This window comes from Festucalex cinctus, chromosome 7, assembly GCF_051991245.1.
Source record: "Festucalex cinctus isolate MCC-2025b chromosome 7, RoL_Fcin_1.0, whole genome shotgun sequence".
Taxonomy (NCBI): Eukaryota; Metazoa; Chordata; class Actinopteri; order Syngnathiformes; family Syngnathidae; genus Festucalex; species Festucalex cinctus.
Genome location: NC_135417.1, coordinates 24,095,642 through 24,110,944, shown reverse-complemented (window position 1 = coordinate 24,110,944; position 15,303 = coordinate 24,095,642). Strand labels below are relative to the sequence as shown.

General features: G+C 40.3%; 1 protein-coding gene across 2 annotated transcripts in view; it reads left to right on the top strand.

Annotated features, from left to right (window-relative positions):
- zhx1 (zinc fingers and homeoboxes 1) overlaps positions 1–15,303 on the top strand; it is a 33,395-nt gene that overhangs the window by 1,703 nt on the left and 16,389 nt on the right. For both annotated transcript variants that reach the window (XM_077528038.1, XM_077528037.1), the window contains 6 exons: positions 60–346; positions 441–898; positions 3,702–3,902; positions 4,013–4,225; positions 11,522–11,686; positions 11,823–13,091. In XM_077528038.1, the coding sequence (XP_077384164.1) occupies positions 166–346; positions 441–898; positions 3,702–3,902; positions 4,013–4,225; positions 11,522–11,686; positions 11,823–13,091 (2,487 nt within the window). In that variant the 5' untranslated portion in view covers positions 60–165. The remainder of the gene's footprint in view (positions 1–59; positions 347–440; positions 899–3,701; positions 3,903–4,012; positions 4,226–11,521; positions 11,687–11,822; positions 13,092–15,303) is intronic.

The window sequence follows — 15,303 nt, the reverse complement described above, 5'->3', positions numbered from 1 at the left end:
GTAAATTAAATCATCTAAGTTAAACTAACAAATCTTTTGTCACACATTTCTTCCACCAGAAATTGAAGGAATCTTGCTATGTGAGCACGCCCACTTCAGACATGTGATTTCGACTCTTCTGTCTCAGACTGTCTTTACACTGAGTAGAAGTTGCACATTTTGACAATGTCGAGCCGCCGAAAGTCGACCACGCCTTGTATGGTGCTACCCTCTGATGAGTTGGAAACCACAACTGAAAGGACAATGGAAGTAGAGGCTGAGGGGGTGGAGGGAACGGTGATTGAGGTTCAAACAGCAGTGGAGCAGGATCAAACAGTAGTGGTTGTCCCCACGCCACCAGATACTGGTAAATGTGTTTTGACACACACTGCCCTGTTTAGTCACTCAAGAACTCCTTAAACCTGACATTTGTTTCAAATATTGTTTTGCTGTATTTGTAGGTGAGTCCAACAGCCTGGAGGACAAAGATGGCCTCAGTCCATCAGTGAAGAGTAGCTTTACAACCCCCCCTGAGAGTCAGGATAGTGACCATCTGAGCAAGGATCAGCAGTGCGACGCGCCTGAAGAAATAGGGTCAGATGCGACAAGTGTTGGCGCCATCTCACTAAGCAAGACCCCGATCATGAGGATGAAGACCAAATCTGAACCCAAGAGGATCGCCGTGTCTCTGAAAGCGTCAGATGAAGCCGTGGAATATTTTGAAGGAGGTGGCGAGGGCGAGGTGGAAACAGAGCAGCAGCCAATCGAAGCGCCTCTGGGACCAATGGCGTCTGTAGAGATGCTGCTGCATGACTCCATGAAGCTCGGAGCAGGGAACTTATTGGTCAGCCAAGCCTTAGAGCAGCCAAGGAAATCATCCATTTTAAATCCCACCGTTATTCCTCCTGGTCTGGCACAGGTAGAGCGTAAGAATACAATAGTTTCTTACAAGTCTATCATAAATACAGTAGCTATCAAATGTTTGAGACTAAAATTAAGTGGGGCCCGCTGCACCAGTGTTAATTTTCTTAGACATTTTTAAATTTACTCAGTTTTAGTCCATTTTCAATCATGCTTGTTAATTTTTTTTTTTTTTTATCATAGTCAACCTCATCCCAATTTTAGTAAACTTTTACTTGAATATAAATCTAGCATTTTAGTCCAAAAAAAAAACAATTTTGTCTTATTTTAGTCAACAAAACTCAGTGTTTTAGGCTGTTTTTAGTCAGGACAATCATTTTACCCCCGTATATCTTTCCGTCAACAGATAATGTTGAACATTTCAAATACAACCCCGAGCAAAAAGTATGGAATCACCAGTCTTGGACGAGCGCTCACTCAGACGTTTTATTCTGTAAGATCAAACTCAGATAAAAAGCATGAAACAGTCGTAAGGTCATTCCAAAGTGCAACATCTTGGCTTTCGGAAACACTAAAAGAAATGAAGAAAAAAACATTGTGCTGGTCAGTAAATGTTACTTTTATGGAGCAAGTGCAGGGAAATAAATATGGGATCACTCCATTCTGAGGAAACAAATATGCAATTGTGAAAAACAGACAAAAAAACAAACAAAAAAAAACACAACATTAGTAGTTAGTTGCACCACCTCTGGCTTTTATGACAGCTTGTAGTCTCTGAGGCATGGACTTGATGAGTGACAAACAGTATTCTTCATCAATCTGGTGCCAACTCTCTTTGATTGCAGTTGCCAGATCATCTTTGCAGGTCGGAGCCTTGCTGTGGACCATTTTTTTTTTTTCAATTTCCACCACAAGTTTTTAATTGGGTTGAGATCTGGGCTATTTGCAGGCCATGACATTGACTGGATGCATTGTCATCTTGGAAAATGATTTCATCATCCCCAAACATTTTTTCAATTGAAGGGATAAGAAAGCTGTCCAAAATGTCAATGTAAACGTGTGCATTTATTGAAGATTTAATCACAGTCATCTCCCCAGTGCTTTTGCCTGACATGCAACCCCATATCATCAAGGACTGTTGGAATTTTGATGTTTTCTTTCGGCAGTCCTGGACCAAGTGGATTGGCAATAATCATGACTTGGTCCAGCAGCCCTCCAAGGTGTGGTAACTGCATTGTTTTTAACTGCTGACTAACGAGTAGATGTAATTTGAGGCAGGTGCCTTAATTAAGGAAAGGAAATTGACTGGGTGTGTCCTTATTTTCTGCTCAAAATGCAGTGACTCCATAATTCTTTCCTCAGAATGGAGCAATTCCATATTTATTTCCCAGCATTTTCTCTATAAAAGTAACATTTAATGACCAGCACAATGTTTTTCTTCATTTCTTTTAGTGATTCTGAAAGCCAAGATGTTGCGCTTTGGAATTACCTTATGACTGTTTCATGCTTTTTATATGAGTTTGATCTACAGAATAAAACGTCTGAGTGAGTGCTCGTCCAAGACTGGTGATTCCATACTTTTTGCTAGGTTGTATAATACTATATCACATAAAGTTTTCTTTCATCTTTTTGATGAAAAACAACTTCACACACAAGTGGCTACTATGGTTCCATGCTATGAGCTAGTAAATTAGCTAGCGTTTGCGGTTGGATTAACGTTATTGTTGGAACGTTATAGCCACTGGATTAATGTTACGTTAGAACTATAATTGACTTTTTTTTTTTTTTTAAATATGTATATATTTTACTGTGAATCCACCTGTCCCATGTGTTTGTGCATGTTGCACTCGCTAGCTGCAGATTTGAAAGAGGGTGTGTGTCACTGTGTCACATGACAGTGTCGCAAATTAGCAGAGACAGGAGTTTACAAAATAATTAAATTTTAATTGTATTAATGAACTAAAATGTCCAGTTTTTTTTAAATGAAGTACATATTAATATCATCTTCATTAGCCAACGGAAATGCATACTGATTTAGTCCCACTTCTTGTTTATTTATGAGGGTTTTAATCTAGTCTAGTTTTCATCCGGTGAAAAATGTGTGTTGACGAAAAGATTTTTTCGTTTTTCCTAATGAAATGAACACTTTGCTGGACCCAGGGTATGTAAACTTTCAGGCACAACTGTATTCCCAAAAAAAAAAATGGGTTCAAGTATTCCAAGATAAGTACTGTTAATCCAATCTTTTCAATCTCTATTATTAGTAACACTTCTGGAACATTAAATGGTTCTTCAGAAAGTGAACAAGTTTGGTCTTCTCCGAATGTCTTGTTGAGTAATGCCATCTGATATCTTGAGCACCACAACTTTCTCTGTATTGTAGACATGTCGCGGTGCCCCTGTGCTTAACAGAAAACATCTTGTGTCATGTTTTTCTTAAAATTGGCTGTAATTGTTGCCAACCTTTCCCTTCATGGCATGTTTTGAAAAAGACATGACTGGGACTGGTTGGAGGATATATTTTCCTTCTACTTGGGTGTCACTTCAAACTGCATTTCACCAAAAGCTGTCATGAACTTGAGCTATGTTAGCCTATAAAAAGCACGTAAAATGTCCTGGACGTAGGGGCGCACTAACATTAAACTAGCCAAGTAGGGGGGCCACAAAATATTATAGTGCAGGCCGAAAGTGGCCCCTGAGCTTCGATTTTGAGACCTCTGTTTTAGGCCCTGCAATAACAAAATGTTCCTAACACAGACTAACCCTATTACCCCAATAATACAGTTGTAACATTTTAAATATTCTTATATCGCCTAAAAAACAAATTGATATTTCTCTTTATTCCCCCCATTTCTGCTCAGGTACTTTCTGCTTTCCAGGCCCAGCAGAATACATCAGCTCAACCCCAATTGTTGATTCCTCTCAGCAGCATTCCCTCTTATAGTGCAACTATGGACATCAACCCTCTGCTAGGTAGCACTTACAAAAAGTTTCCCTATCCCTCCATGGCTGAAATCAGCAGTCTGGCAGGGCAGACGCAGTTCACAGAAGAGCAAATTAAGGTAGTTAAACCTCAAAGGTTGTCGGGGAATCATCTCTATTGAGGAAGATGATTTCAAAAGAAAAAAAAAAAGTTAGTCCACAAATTGACTGGAAGTTCTTCTATTTCCAGGTGTGGTTCTCAGCCCAGCGACTGAAGCACGGCGTCAGCTGGACGCCAGAGGAGGTCGAGGAAGCCAGGAGGAAACAGTTCAATGGCACTGTGCACACGGTTCCTCAAACCATCACAGTCATACCGGCTCACCAGCTCTCTGCTGCCAATGGTCTTCAGTCCATTTTGCAGACGTGTCAGATTGTGGGCCAACCTGGCTTGGTGTTCACACAGGTAAGTGGACAAAAAATGCATGCAGTCAACACTGACCTGACTTCGGTGTCATTGGTTGGGTTACTGAACTCTAGCGACCAAAATACAGCATGCCTAAGCATTGTTGTTATCAGGCTTATATAAGCAAATTAATGCGGTTGACAATAAGCATGAAGGCAAACTTTCTTTGGCACTACGCGAAATCCTGCAGGCTGTGTTGTAATGACGTGTTCATTCTTGTTAGGTACATTCAGACTGAGGTAGCACAGTAGAATAGTGGTTTATCTCACAGTTCGGCAATTTCGGCTCTTGCCTTTCTGGTCATACTGTGCTTCATTCCACATTTAAAAACCATTTTTTCTTAGGTTAATTGAAGACTTCAAATTGTCCATAGGTGTGAATGGTTATTTGTCTTTATGTGCCCAATGATTGGTTGGCGACTCATCGAGTTTTTACCTTGCTTCTCACACAAACACATTTGCGATAGGCTCCAGTTGAGCTCACCACTACCCTAATGAGGCCAAGAAAATCATGGATAGATGGATGGTTTCAGACAATCGTCATTGGAAATCTCTTAGTTTGTGGTCGCTCAGTTTTTGTCGCTCTTTTTCACAAATTATTGTACATAGTTTATATTATGCAGCGTACACAGGGAAGTTTAAATGTGACTGACAACCATATGCAATAGAGTAGCCACATACCATCCCATTTGTATGCTACGTCATGTCACTGATTTTATTCTGCCAACATGTACAGTTTTCCTGAACTGCTTTTGGTAATATGTTCACCCATACCCGTTTACAGCTTTTGTGTACCAAAGTCCTCCTTTTGTTTTCTAGATGCTCCTTTATTCATTTACGGATAGGGTTAATGTTCTTTTAGTCAGGCACTAATGTGGACAAGCCATGCAATCCAGTTCAGCACATTGTATGGCAAAAAACAAAAAACAAAAAAACCAATGAAAATTAAGCAAAAAAAACCAGTTACTTAATTTATCTCAGATTCAGGCCTTATTGAACCTTTTGTTATGTTGTGACAATGTAGTAGACATCCATCCATCCATCCATTTTCTTGACCGCTTATTCCTCACAAAGGTCGCGGGGGGTGCTGGCGCATATCTCAGCTGGCTCTGGGCAGTAGGCGGGGGACACCCTGGACTGGTTGCCAACCAATCGCAGGGCACACAGAGACGAACAACCATCCACACTCACAAGCACACCTCGGGACAATTCGGAGCGCCCAATTAACCTGCCATGCATGTCTTTGGAATGTGGGAGGAGACCGGAGTACCCGAAGAAGCTGTAGTAGACAATGTATCATTATTGTTATTCACATAAATGTTAATTCGCCATTGTTGTTTGGAAGGCTAAAACAACATCTTGGACAGTGTACTTGTATAGTACTGTAGTAGGAAGTAGTCAACAGGATGCCACAAAATCTGGTGCAATATACGTACTGGTGAACATGCATTTCAAGAGTTCATTATGGAAAAAGGATCACTCCTCATTCCCCAAACACAAATTGCCTTCTAATGTGGATTGCCATGACATGGATCTTCTTGACAAAGAAACTAAAGTATAAACTGTGATAGGGCTGCTCGATTATGTAAAAAATAATAATCACGATTATTGTAGTAATAATTGAAATCACGATTATTCAAAACGATTATGTTTTTGTTCAAAGCAAGAAAATGTTTAAACATTTGAAAATATTAAGACAAATTTAAAAAAAAAAAAGTAAGCTCATTTTGGACCAAACAGACTTTATAATAATAAATTATTATTTATGTTGGCAAAAATTTGAAGTTGGGGTGCAGCGTGTGCAATATGACTTGTGGGGTGCAATCTAGTTTTGACAGGGGTAGTTGGTGAAATAACGTGTGTGGGCGTGCCTCAAAACAACTCAAAATTAATATTATTAGGGTTGCAAGTATCAAATATTTTGGTATTCGGATATCCTACTGAAAATTCTAGCAAATAATCGGGTATTTGGATAGAAATAAAAACCTACCTATACAGTATATAGCCTACTTTTTGGTTAAACAAGTATAAATACAGAAGACAAAAAAAAACACATTTGCATGTAATTAACAACCAACTGCTTTTCATTTTTGGATAGCTAATCAACAATCTTATCAGCAAACAATTTTCCTCTGAAACAGTGAGATTTTAGCCATATCTCTTCCCATAGATTTTATTCAATGGAACTAAAATGACATCAGACCCACAATAGCAATTTTTGTCAGCTAAATAAATAGCACATTTGAGTAACCCTGGTTTGTTAATATGTGATCAGTAGGAACGGCAAATTAGTCAGGCTGTCAGCATCAAAGAGGACATGTTTTTACAAAAATTAAGTGTTCCCTCTCTATAACGCGGTTCACTTTTCATGGCTTTACAGTTTTGAAGATTTTTTTATTTTATTTTTTTTACACAGTAATAAACCTATTTTATAACATTTATGAAAGTTTGAACATTGAGAATGTTTAAACAAGAGAGAATTTGAGAAAATGTAAATGCCTCGATAAAAATGTATAAACTGTGTGGTGCGGGGTTTTAGAGCCTTAAAACGTATAATAAATTTAAAACCTAAAGCTAACAGCTTCACGAATTTTGGGTATTTTTTGGAACCTAACCCCAGTGGAAAACGAGGGAACACTGTACATCAGACTCGAGGTGTATTTTCATCAACAATAAAGTTTTGCATGGTTTATTGATCATGTTTGTGTAACTAATTGATAAAAAAAATATCACTTAAAAACTCAACTTCAAACTTCTTTTCGACTATTTATTTAGTACCAAGCTTTTAATCCACGAAGCAGCAGGTCATCCCTTTGGCTGTGGGTGAGTCATGAAAAATCTCCCTGTCCACTTTCACACCACAATCTACGTTACACTTCTGTAGGATTAGTGATGCTTGACAGGTTGTGCTGTTCATTGTTTCATTTTGACATATGGAATAGTCTTAAAAAATAACATTCAGTAAGGTTTCAGAATTTTATAGAACACAGGAAGATATAAATGTGTATGTACAACACTACATTCATTGGCCAGCACGTATGTACACTGCACCAGCGAGCGTGTTTTGACTGTCGAGCTGTCATTTATCAAATTTACTCTGTAGTTACTCACTTATACTTGGTGGCGAACGTTTCCTCTCCCCCGCTCACCGCACTGGTGTTGCTGTTTTTCTCCGGCCGATCCTGTCACCGTAGTTGTTGCGTTCTTCAATTCTGCCATGCATGACGCGCAGCGAGAATTTTTTTTTTTTTTTTTTTGCGTGTTTCAGACCTTAACGAGCCACTTACAAGATAATTGTTTGATTGACTGTAATGTGCTAAGACGACGCTCCCTCCGAAAGCGAATGCTCGGCGCACTATAGTGGGAAAGGGGTGGCGGGGGGCGGCTTGTCATTGTCTTTGAACGTGCCAATAAAGACTCGGTTCCCATCGTTCACATTGAAGAGTAGTGATGTGCTTCTCGGGTCGAATCCCTGAAGCGTGTGCCGAGTAATGTAGATGAGTGGTTCATGAACGGCGTGTCAATGCGTGTGTTGATGACGTACGTGGTGACGTTTGAAGCCCCACGAAGCAGGTGTACCACGTGACTGATTCAGGAAATGATTCGCTAGGTTTGAGTGTAGTTAGAAATAAAAGCGGCAAAGAAACGCTATGGATTCCCCTTCACTTTTTGTGTCGGGTCCCTTCTTGCGCTACTTTTTTTGCTTTTGGCATTCGATTTGACGAGCTTCTTTTTGCGATGGAACCAGCAAGAAAGAGATTTTCCCTTGTTTAGGAGCACTTTGAGCAGATCTCACCTCAGAAGGTAATGCACTGTAATTACTAGGGGTGTCACGATTCGCCAACTCCACGATTCAATTTAAATTTCGATTTTGGGGTCACGATTCGATTTTTTTTTCGATTTTTTTTTTTTTTTTTTTTTTTTCCGCTCCCCCACTTTATAACACAGAGGCATATGCTTCTGTAGGCTAAGGCTAGTCTATGATCATTGGTTCTATTCATTGTACAGTAAATCTTATTTCAAAAGATCGGCTACATATAGGTGATGCAATTTCCATATTATTTTTGTGTAAATTTATGTAATATATGATAATTGACATTAGGCAGGAATGATCAAATTCAAAGAATTTATTTACAATATAAAGTTAACCGTCTTGTTCTTACTGAAGTGTAAAATAAAAAATAAAAAAACAAAAAGTCACAGTGGGTGCCTGCCATCTATTGACTGTTTTTGGTTACAACAGTGTGCTGTGCGTTCCTCTTAAAATAATGTGCAATGTGCAACAACAACAAAAAATATATTGTATCCAAAGTCATGGAACAAATACAGCCTGAACAAACTATATCCCAACATTTACAGTTGCTGGGCATACTGTAGCGTGGTTCAAGTACACTAATTAAATGTTTGAATCCAGCGTTTTCCAAGGCTGCAGGTCTGCTGCTATAAATAGACCTATGGATCTGGCGTTTCGCGCGAGCTGAAGTGTGTGGAAGTTTCACTGTAAATGAGGATGAAATAGTTGGTTGGACCGTTGTTTTCCCACTTCTAGTTGAATTTGATAAATCTAAATCTTTGTGATGCCTGCGTAAATGTCCCGTCATGTTTGTCGTGTTTCCCGTTGTTATAGGCTGGCGGCTCGGGCCCGCCGCCGGCTCCGCTCCCCTAGTATGTATGTGTGTGTTTGTGTCGGCTGGTGCCCGTATAATAGTACTTCAGTTTGAATGCGCCAGCGCGACACTCTGATTGGAGGACTGTGCCAGCGCGACACTCCGATTGGACGACTGTGCCAGCGCGACACTCCGATTGGACGACTGTGCCAGCGCGACGCTATTGTGTATCCGTGTATTATACCCCTATTGGTTAGTTGTTTCTCCTCCGTTCTGTCAGTTCTGTCAAATGCGGTTATTATTTGTTCACCTTCCACTTTCACTCCCTTGTCAAACCCCTGCCTGAAATTTCAATTAAAACTACTCCGATGTTAAAGTCGACCCGTGTTTATCTACTCTATATTTTCTGTTATTGTGTTACTTCCCTTCCCCTTGACGAGCCGGGCGTAACACCGTGGCCGAGTACAGTACGCGCACATAGCATATCTTGCAACTGTGGTCTTTTTATCGACAACGTGAACGTTGTCGACATAACTCACCGGGAACGCAAAATGTTTCCAAACTGGTGACGAGAGAAGCGGGAGCGGCTTGAAGCACCATTGCTGTGTCTGTCCGCGCTTGCCATCATGACTGCAGGAGAAGTCAGCTAACAAGTGCCGTTAGCTAGTAGCTGAATGGCTGCGTCTCATTTGCTTTCCTGGGAGGTGGCGGTGGCGGCGGTGGCGGCGGGCGCGGGGGGGGGGGCATCGAATCGTGTGTCCTCTCTTCTATTTCGATGCTCGAAATCGTGACGTAATTTCGATCGATTTCGATAAAAAATCGAAATCGTGACACCCTTAGTAATTACGGTACTATTTTAACAGATTCCAATAATAAAATAAAATAAAATGTGACAACACATAAAATTCACATTTTTCTGTTCACAGTTGAAAGTCCCCTTCAGTACTGGGAATCACAGAAATATACGCGTCCAATTCTATACAAACTTGCTATCTCATATCGATGCACCCCTGCTTCATCAGTACCGTGTGAAAGAGTTTTTTTCCAAAGCAGGTGAAATTCTCTGCAAAAAAAAGAAACCGCCTGAGTCCAAAAACTTCGGAAAAAATAGTTTTTAAATAAAAATGAATAAGCACTTTATTTTACCTCCTTATTTCACATTTTCACTTGTTGCATAAGCACAAACATAGACAAAGTAACACAGAACAATTCATGTTAAAACACTCTTCAAATATATATTCTTTTGTATTTAGAGCATATACATTTTATGTTTTGTTATACATTTTTCTGTCCACATGATGGCGTAGTCGAGGAAATGAATCATCTTGAAGCCCCTACGTGTGTGTGAAGCATTTCACTGCAGGGCTTCACTGCTTTACGGGGCTTCATTTTGCCATCACTATTGAAGAGCCATTCAAATGACTTGATTCGTTCATTAATCAACTCAACGCGGATGAAAAGGCGAACAAACTAGCGTCCGGGTTAAGGTTACACATGACGGCTAACACTGCGGTTTGCTCGCTGTAAGCCCCGATGAGATGCTTCCGGTAAGAATTTCAAAATAAAAGTGCTACATGCATCGATCTACATATACTACTTGGTTAAGGAAGATTTATTTTGAAATTTGGTTTCTCACAGCCCCGTGCACTGTCATGCATACCGCCGTTAGCTTGATTACGACTATCTCAGCGGCTATCTGAGGCAGAAATGTCGTTTCAGCTCTACTATTATTAACTCATTCACTGCCTTTGACAAGTATACTTGTCAATTGTATTTTTTAGAGCGGTGTTAAATGGGGGCGAATCTGAGCATGCTCCACTGTAAATATCAAACTTGGAAACAACTTTACTGATGCCCAACCACCGGTAGATGACATCATTGCCCCATTTTATAGGAAATAAACACAGTTTCAGAGTCCATGGGAGAAATGGCTGTATTTTGGCAAACCTACATTTTTCTGCTGTCAATTATAAAAGAACGGGACGGGACAAAAAGTAGGGAGTCTATTCTGTTATTTGGTAGATTCGGTTTATATATAATTATTGAATGTAATATCACGTGAGTATTGGAAATGTAAAAATTTTCTATAATGACTGGCAGTGAATGAGTTAATAATCGTTTTTGTACGATTATGCCTATTTTGTAATCGTAGAGGGTAATAATCAAAATCGTAATTGAATTTCGATTAATTGAACAGCCCTAAACTGTGATGTTTCCCCCAACACGTTTATATGGCAGCTAGTTGTAGCATCTCTCATTCAATAACATGAGGAAAATTCCAAAACATTGACAGGTCCTGTAACATCTCAGAAAGTGTCAATAAAAACTGAGCATAATATAAATATATATATATATATATATATATATATATATATATATATATATATATATATATATATATATATATATATATATATACTATATATATATATATACTATATATATATATATATATATATATATATATATATATATATATATATATATATATATATATATATATATATATATACTATACTATACTATACTATACTATACTATATATATATATATATATATATATATATATATATATATATATATATATACTATACTATATATATAACTATTTTTTTTATGCTAAATGGTTCATTGAGTGTATTGAAGTAGTAGCAGTAGAAGAGTATCTTTGTCTCCAATTCTGTGTCCAGGTTGCTCCAGGAGGGAGTCTTCCGGTGACTAATCCCATCACCCTGACAGTGGCAGGATTGCCAAGCCAATCCCAGAGCTCCAGCAGAGTTTCCTGCCAGTCGACCCCAACGAACAGTGACCTTAAACGCGCTACCACCGTACAGCCCCCCTCACTTTCCCCACAGGTACAACTGTCCTTCTGACCCTTACATATGAATCAGTGAGACTCTGCTCTCAGCACAATTGTTTATATATGAAAACATTTAGCAATATCAAACAATAAAAGTGATTCAAATGTAACTGTACTTTTCGCTTTGGAAGGAGAACTCTGCCCTGAGTGCTGACACCTTCAGCATGCGGCCCAAGAAGTCCAAAGAGCAGCTGGCCGAGCTGAAAGCCAGCTACCTTAAAAACCACTTTGTCAGTGATGCAGAAATCGCCCGCTTGATGAAGATCACCAATCTAACCAAGGGAGAGATCAAAAAATGGTTCAGTGACACCAGGTACAACCAGCGCAACTCCAAGAACACCAATGTCATTGTTTTCCACGACGGAGGCGGCAGGGGAGGCGGCGGATGTAGCAGCGGCGCCAACGCCACCATTGTCATTGACTCAAGCGATGAAACCCCGGCATCCCCTCATCCTTCATTCACGCCTCCCGTGAAGGAGAAGGAGACACGTCCCAAGACATGGAATCCCTTCCCCGACTTCACTCTGCAGAAATTTAAAGAGAAGACACCAGAGCAGTTGGTGGTGTTGGAGGAGAGCTTCGAGAAGAGCAACACGCCGTCTGATGAAGAGCTGAGCCGCCTGAGAACAGAGACTAAATTGACGCGGAGGGAGATTGATGCCTGGTTCACAGAAAGGCGGAAAATGCCAACAATCAGCACTCCCTCGCCAGAATCTTCTGAGCCAGGACGGATAGATGCCGGTGAAGGGAAAGCTGAAGAAGTCACTGCTGCTTCTCGCTCCACTCCCTCCTCTCGTAAAGGAAGTCAAACACCACCTGGAGGCCGCAATAAGCAGGTACCAACCAGCAGCAGCAGCAGCAGCAGCAGCAACAACAACAACAACAACAACAACAACAACAGCAGCAGCAGCAGCAGAGATATCAAAGATAAAATTAAAAAGACCCCAGAGCAGCTCCACATTTTGAAAAGTGCCTTTGTGCGGACTCAGTGGCCCACAACAGAAGAGTATGACCAGCTAGTTGAGGAGAGTGGCCTCCCCCGCCCCTACATTGTCAGCTGGTTCGGGGACTCACGGTACTCCTGGAAGAACGGCAATCTTAAATGGTTCTTTCAGTATCAAAGTGGCAATGTGGAAGGCCCGAATGGTGGCGCGAGTCACAAACTGGGAGGTGGTGGCAGTCGAAAAAGACGTGTCCGAAATCGTGGGTGGGGGAGATCCCGAACTCGAAAGCAGCCAAGACGGTCAGCATCCTTTGGCTCAGACTCGGACAGATGTCCCCCGCCAAAAAAAATCAAGAGTGGGAGGGACGTCTTGAAGGAGTATTACCTGAAACACCGCTTCCTCAATGAGCAGGACCTGGATGAGCTTGTCACCAAGACCAACATGAGCTATGAACGGGTAACAACTAATGCTTTTTACTTGCATGACCTCAAAATCCTCCCTTCAAACGCTTGTTGTGCTATTTTAAAGCAAAAATCAACCCAAAAATGGTCATTCCAGGAAACTAGATTAATCGCTGTAACAAAATGGCTGCCTTTCCAGACCCACTTTCTTTCTTTCAATAAAGTGGGTGTGGCTTTCCAGGCTAGTTCTATGCAGCACCACTAGTCTAAACATGGCATTCTGATAAGATTGTGTGTGGAATTTAAGTTAAGCAGCAAAATCCATCCATTTTTATCCATCCCTGGGGGAGGCTATTTTGACACTTGCTGTTGACTGAAAATGACATCATAGTTTCTCAGAGCTCAAGTCAGGAAGAAAAGTAGGTAACGACCAATCACAGTTCACCTGCTTTCTGAAGCTGAGCAGTGATTGGCCATTACCTAAGTCCTGAGCAACCGTAATGTAATTTTCAGTCAACAGAAAATAGCAAAACAGCCACCTGTGATGGCTAAAAATGGGTGGATTTTGTCACTTCACTCATATTCCATAAGCACAATATTATCTGAATGCCATGTTTGGACTCGTGGGGGCACATACAGCATATTATTGTCAAAATTGTTTAGGTTGACTTCCTGTTTGACACATTAGTATTTGTCAAACATTGTGCCACATTTCTACCACATACAGCTGTTTCGTCAAGCTGAACGAAGTATGGTTTGGAACCATAAACACTTAATCAGCTTGAGTTTCCACTGCAAGGTGTGTGAGTCATCAACATAAATAGTGTGTTATCATACTGGTGTGAAACAATGTAGCTTGCTAATGAAGTCAACAAACAGTAAAGGCAACACAGTGAACAAAGAACAATGGGAAGGACCCAACATTTTATTTCTTTTTGTGATCAGTCAAGCGTAAAGTGTCGGTCCACCTTAATTCTCACACTACCACCAACAGAGGGGTCTGAAAATGTGATGGCCGTAGTCAAATGTTATAAACAAAAGTTAGTATACTTTTGATAATAGAAACTTCATACTGAACCAAATCAAACTACACTGTTCGGTGGAAATGGATTTTGTGCATTACCTTAATAAGTTTCAGTCGGTATATGCCTGCTACAGCCAGATAATTTGATAATTGAAACTCCAAAATGCCAAATTATTTAGTGGAATACATTTAATATTACATGATTCTCATATTATGTTACTTCTATTATAAACAGTTTAGTGTAGTTTGTCAGATGTCGCTTGGCGAGAGCCGAGCTCTCGTCCTTTAAAGGGATTACATCATGATATTTTAAACCCTTCCAAAAGTTAACTATATGCATATAATGATTAAATCTTACCTTTGACACCATGACAATGTAATTTTCTATGAAATATTAGGTGTTTTGCTGGTTATTACTGTAACGTGGAAGTAAAACGCCCGGTTCAGTAAAACCCCGCCCATCCCCGTGTCATTGCCTGGCGAGCCGACTGCAGTCTGCTCAATTGGAGCTCTGCGTTTGGGCACTCCTCTGAGTACACCACGCAACTTGACGCAACCCAATTCTTCAATAAACATTTGAAACAGCTCCTACATTTGAAACTGCTCCTACATTTGAAACTGCTCCTTGCCACAAGAAAGTTTGGAGGAGGAGGGGAGAGAGAAGAAGAGAGAGGAAAGAAGGAGGAAAAAAATAAATATAAATAAATAATAATTAATCTGGGTTGGTTTTGAACCCGGAGACTTGGTGTTTACAGAACAAGCACACTAACCACTATACTATTTATTCAGTTAAATTGAACAGTGCGAAAGTTGTAGTTTACACAAGTATCAGCCAGAACCTTTGTGGGATTTTAAGACAGCCAATTGTCATTGCACTTTGGCATTGCAAATGTGAAGGATAATTCATTGCTTTGAATTCATTTGGTCAGAATGTTTACTGATAAAGGCTACTTTTGTCACTATCCCATGGAGGTCTCAGAGAAAGTGGGCGTGTGTTTAGTCCGCAGAGGTGGTGCGGGGGTGTGGCAGCACCTTATGACGTCAAAGGGTGCAAACAGCTTGTTTGGATTGGAAGGGGCTTGTGCTTGGGCAGCAGAATGACCTAGAATTTCTCAGCGAGGGGCGAATGGAGGAAAACACCACTTCTGTCATGTTTTTGGTGAGTAATTAGCATTTTAACATGGCTAAAAGCTCCAAAAAATTTATTTTCACAAGAGTCGCGGGGGGTGCTGGAGCCTATCTT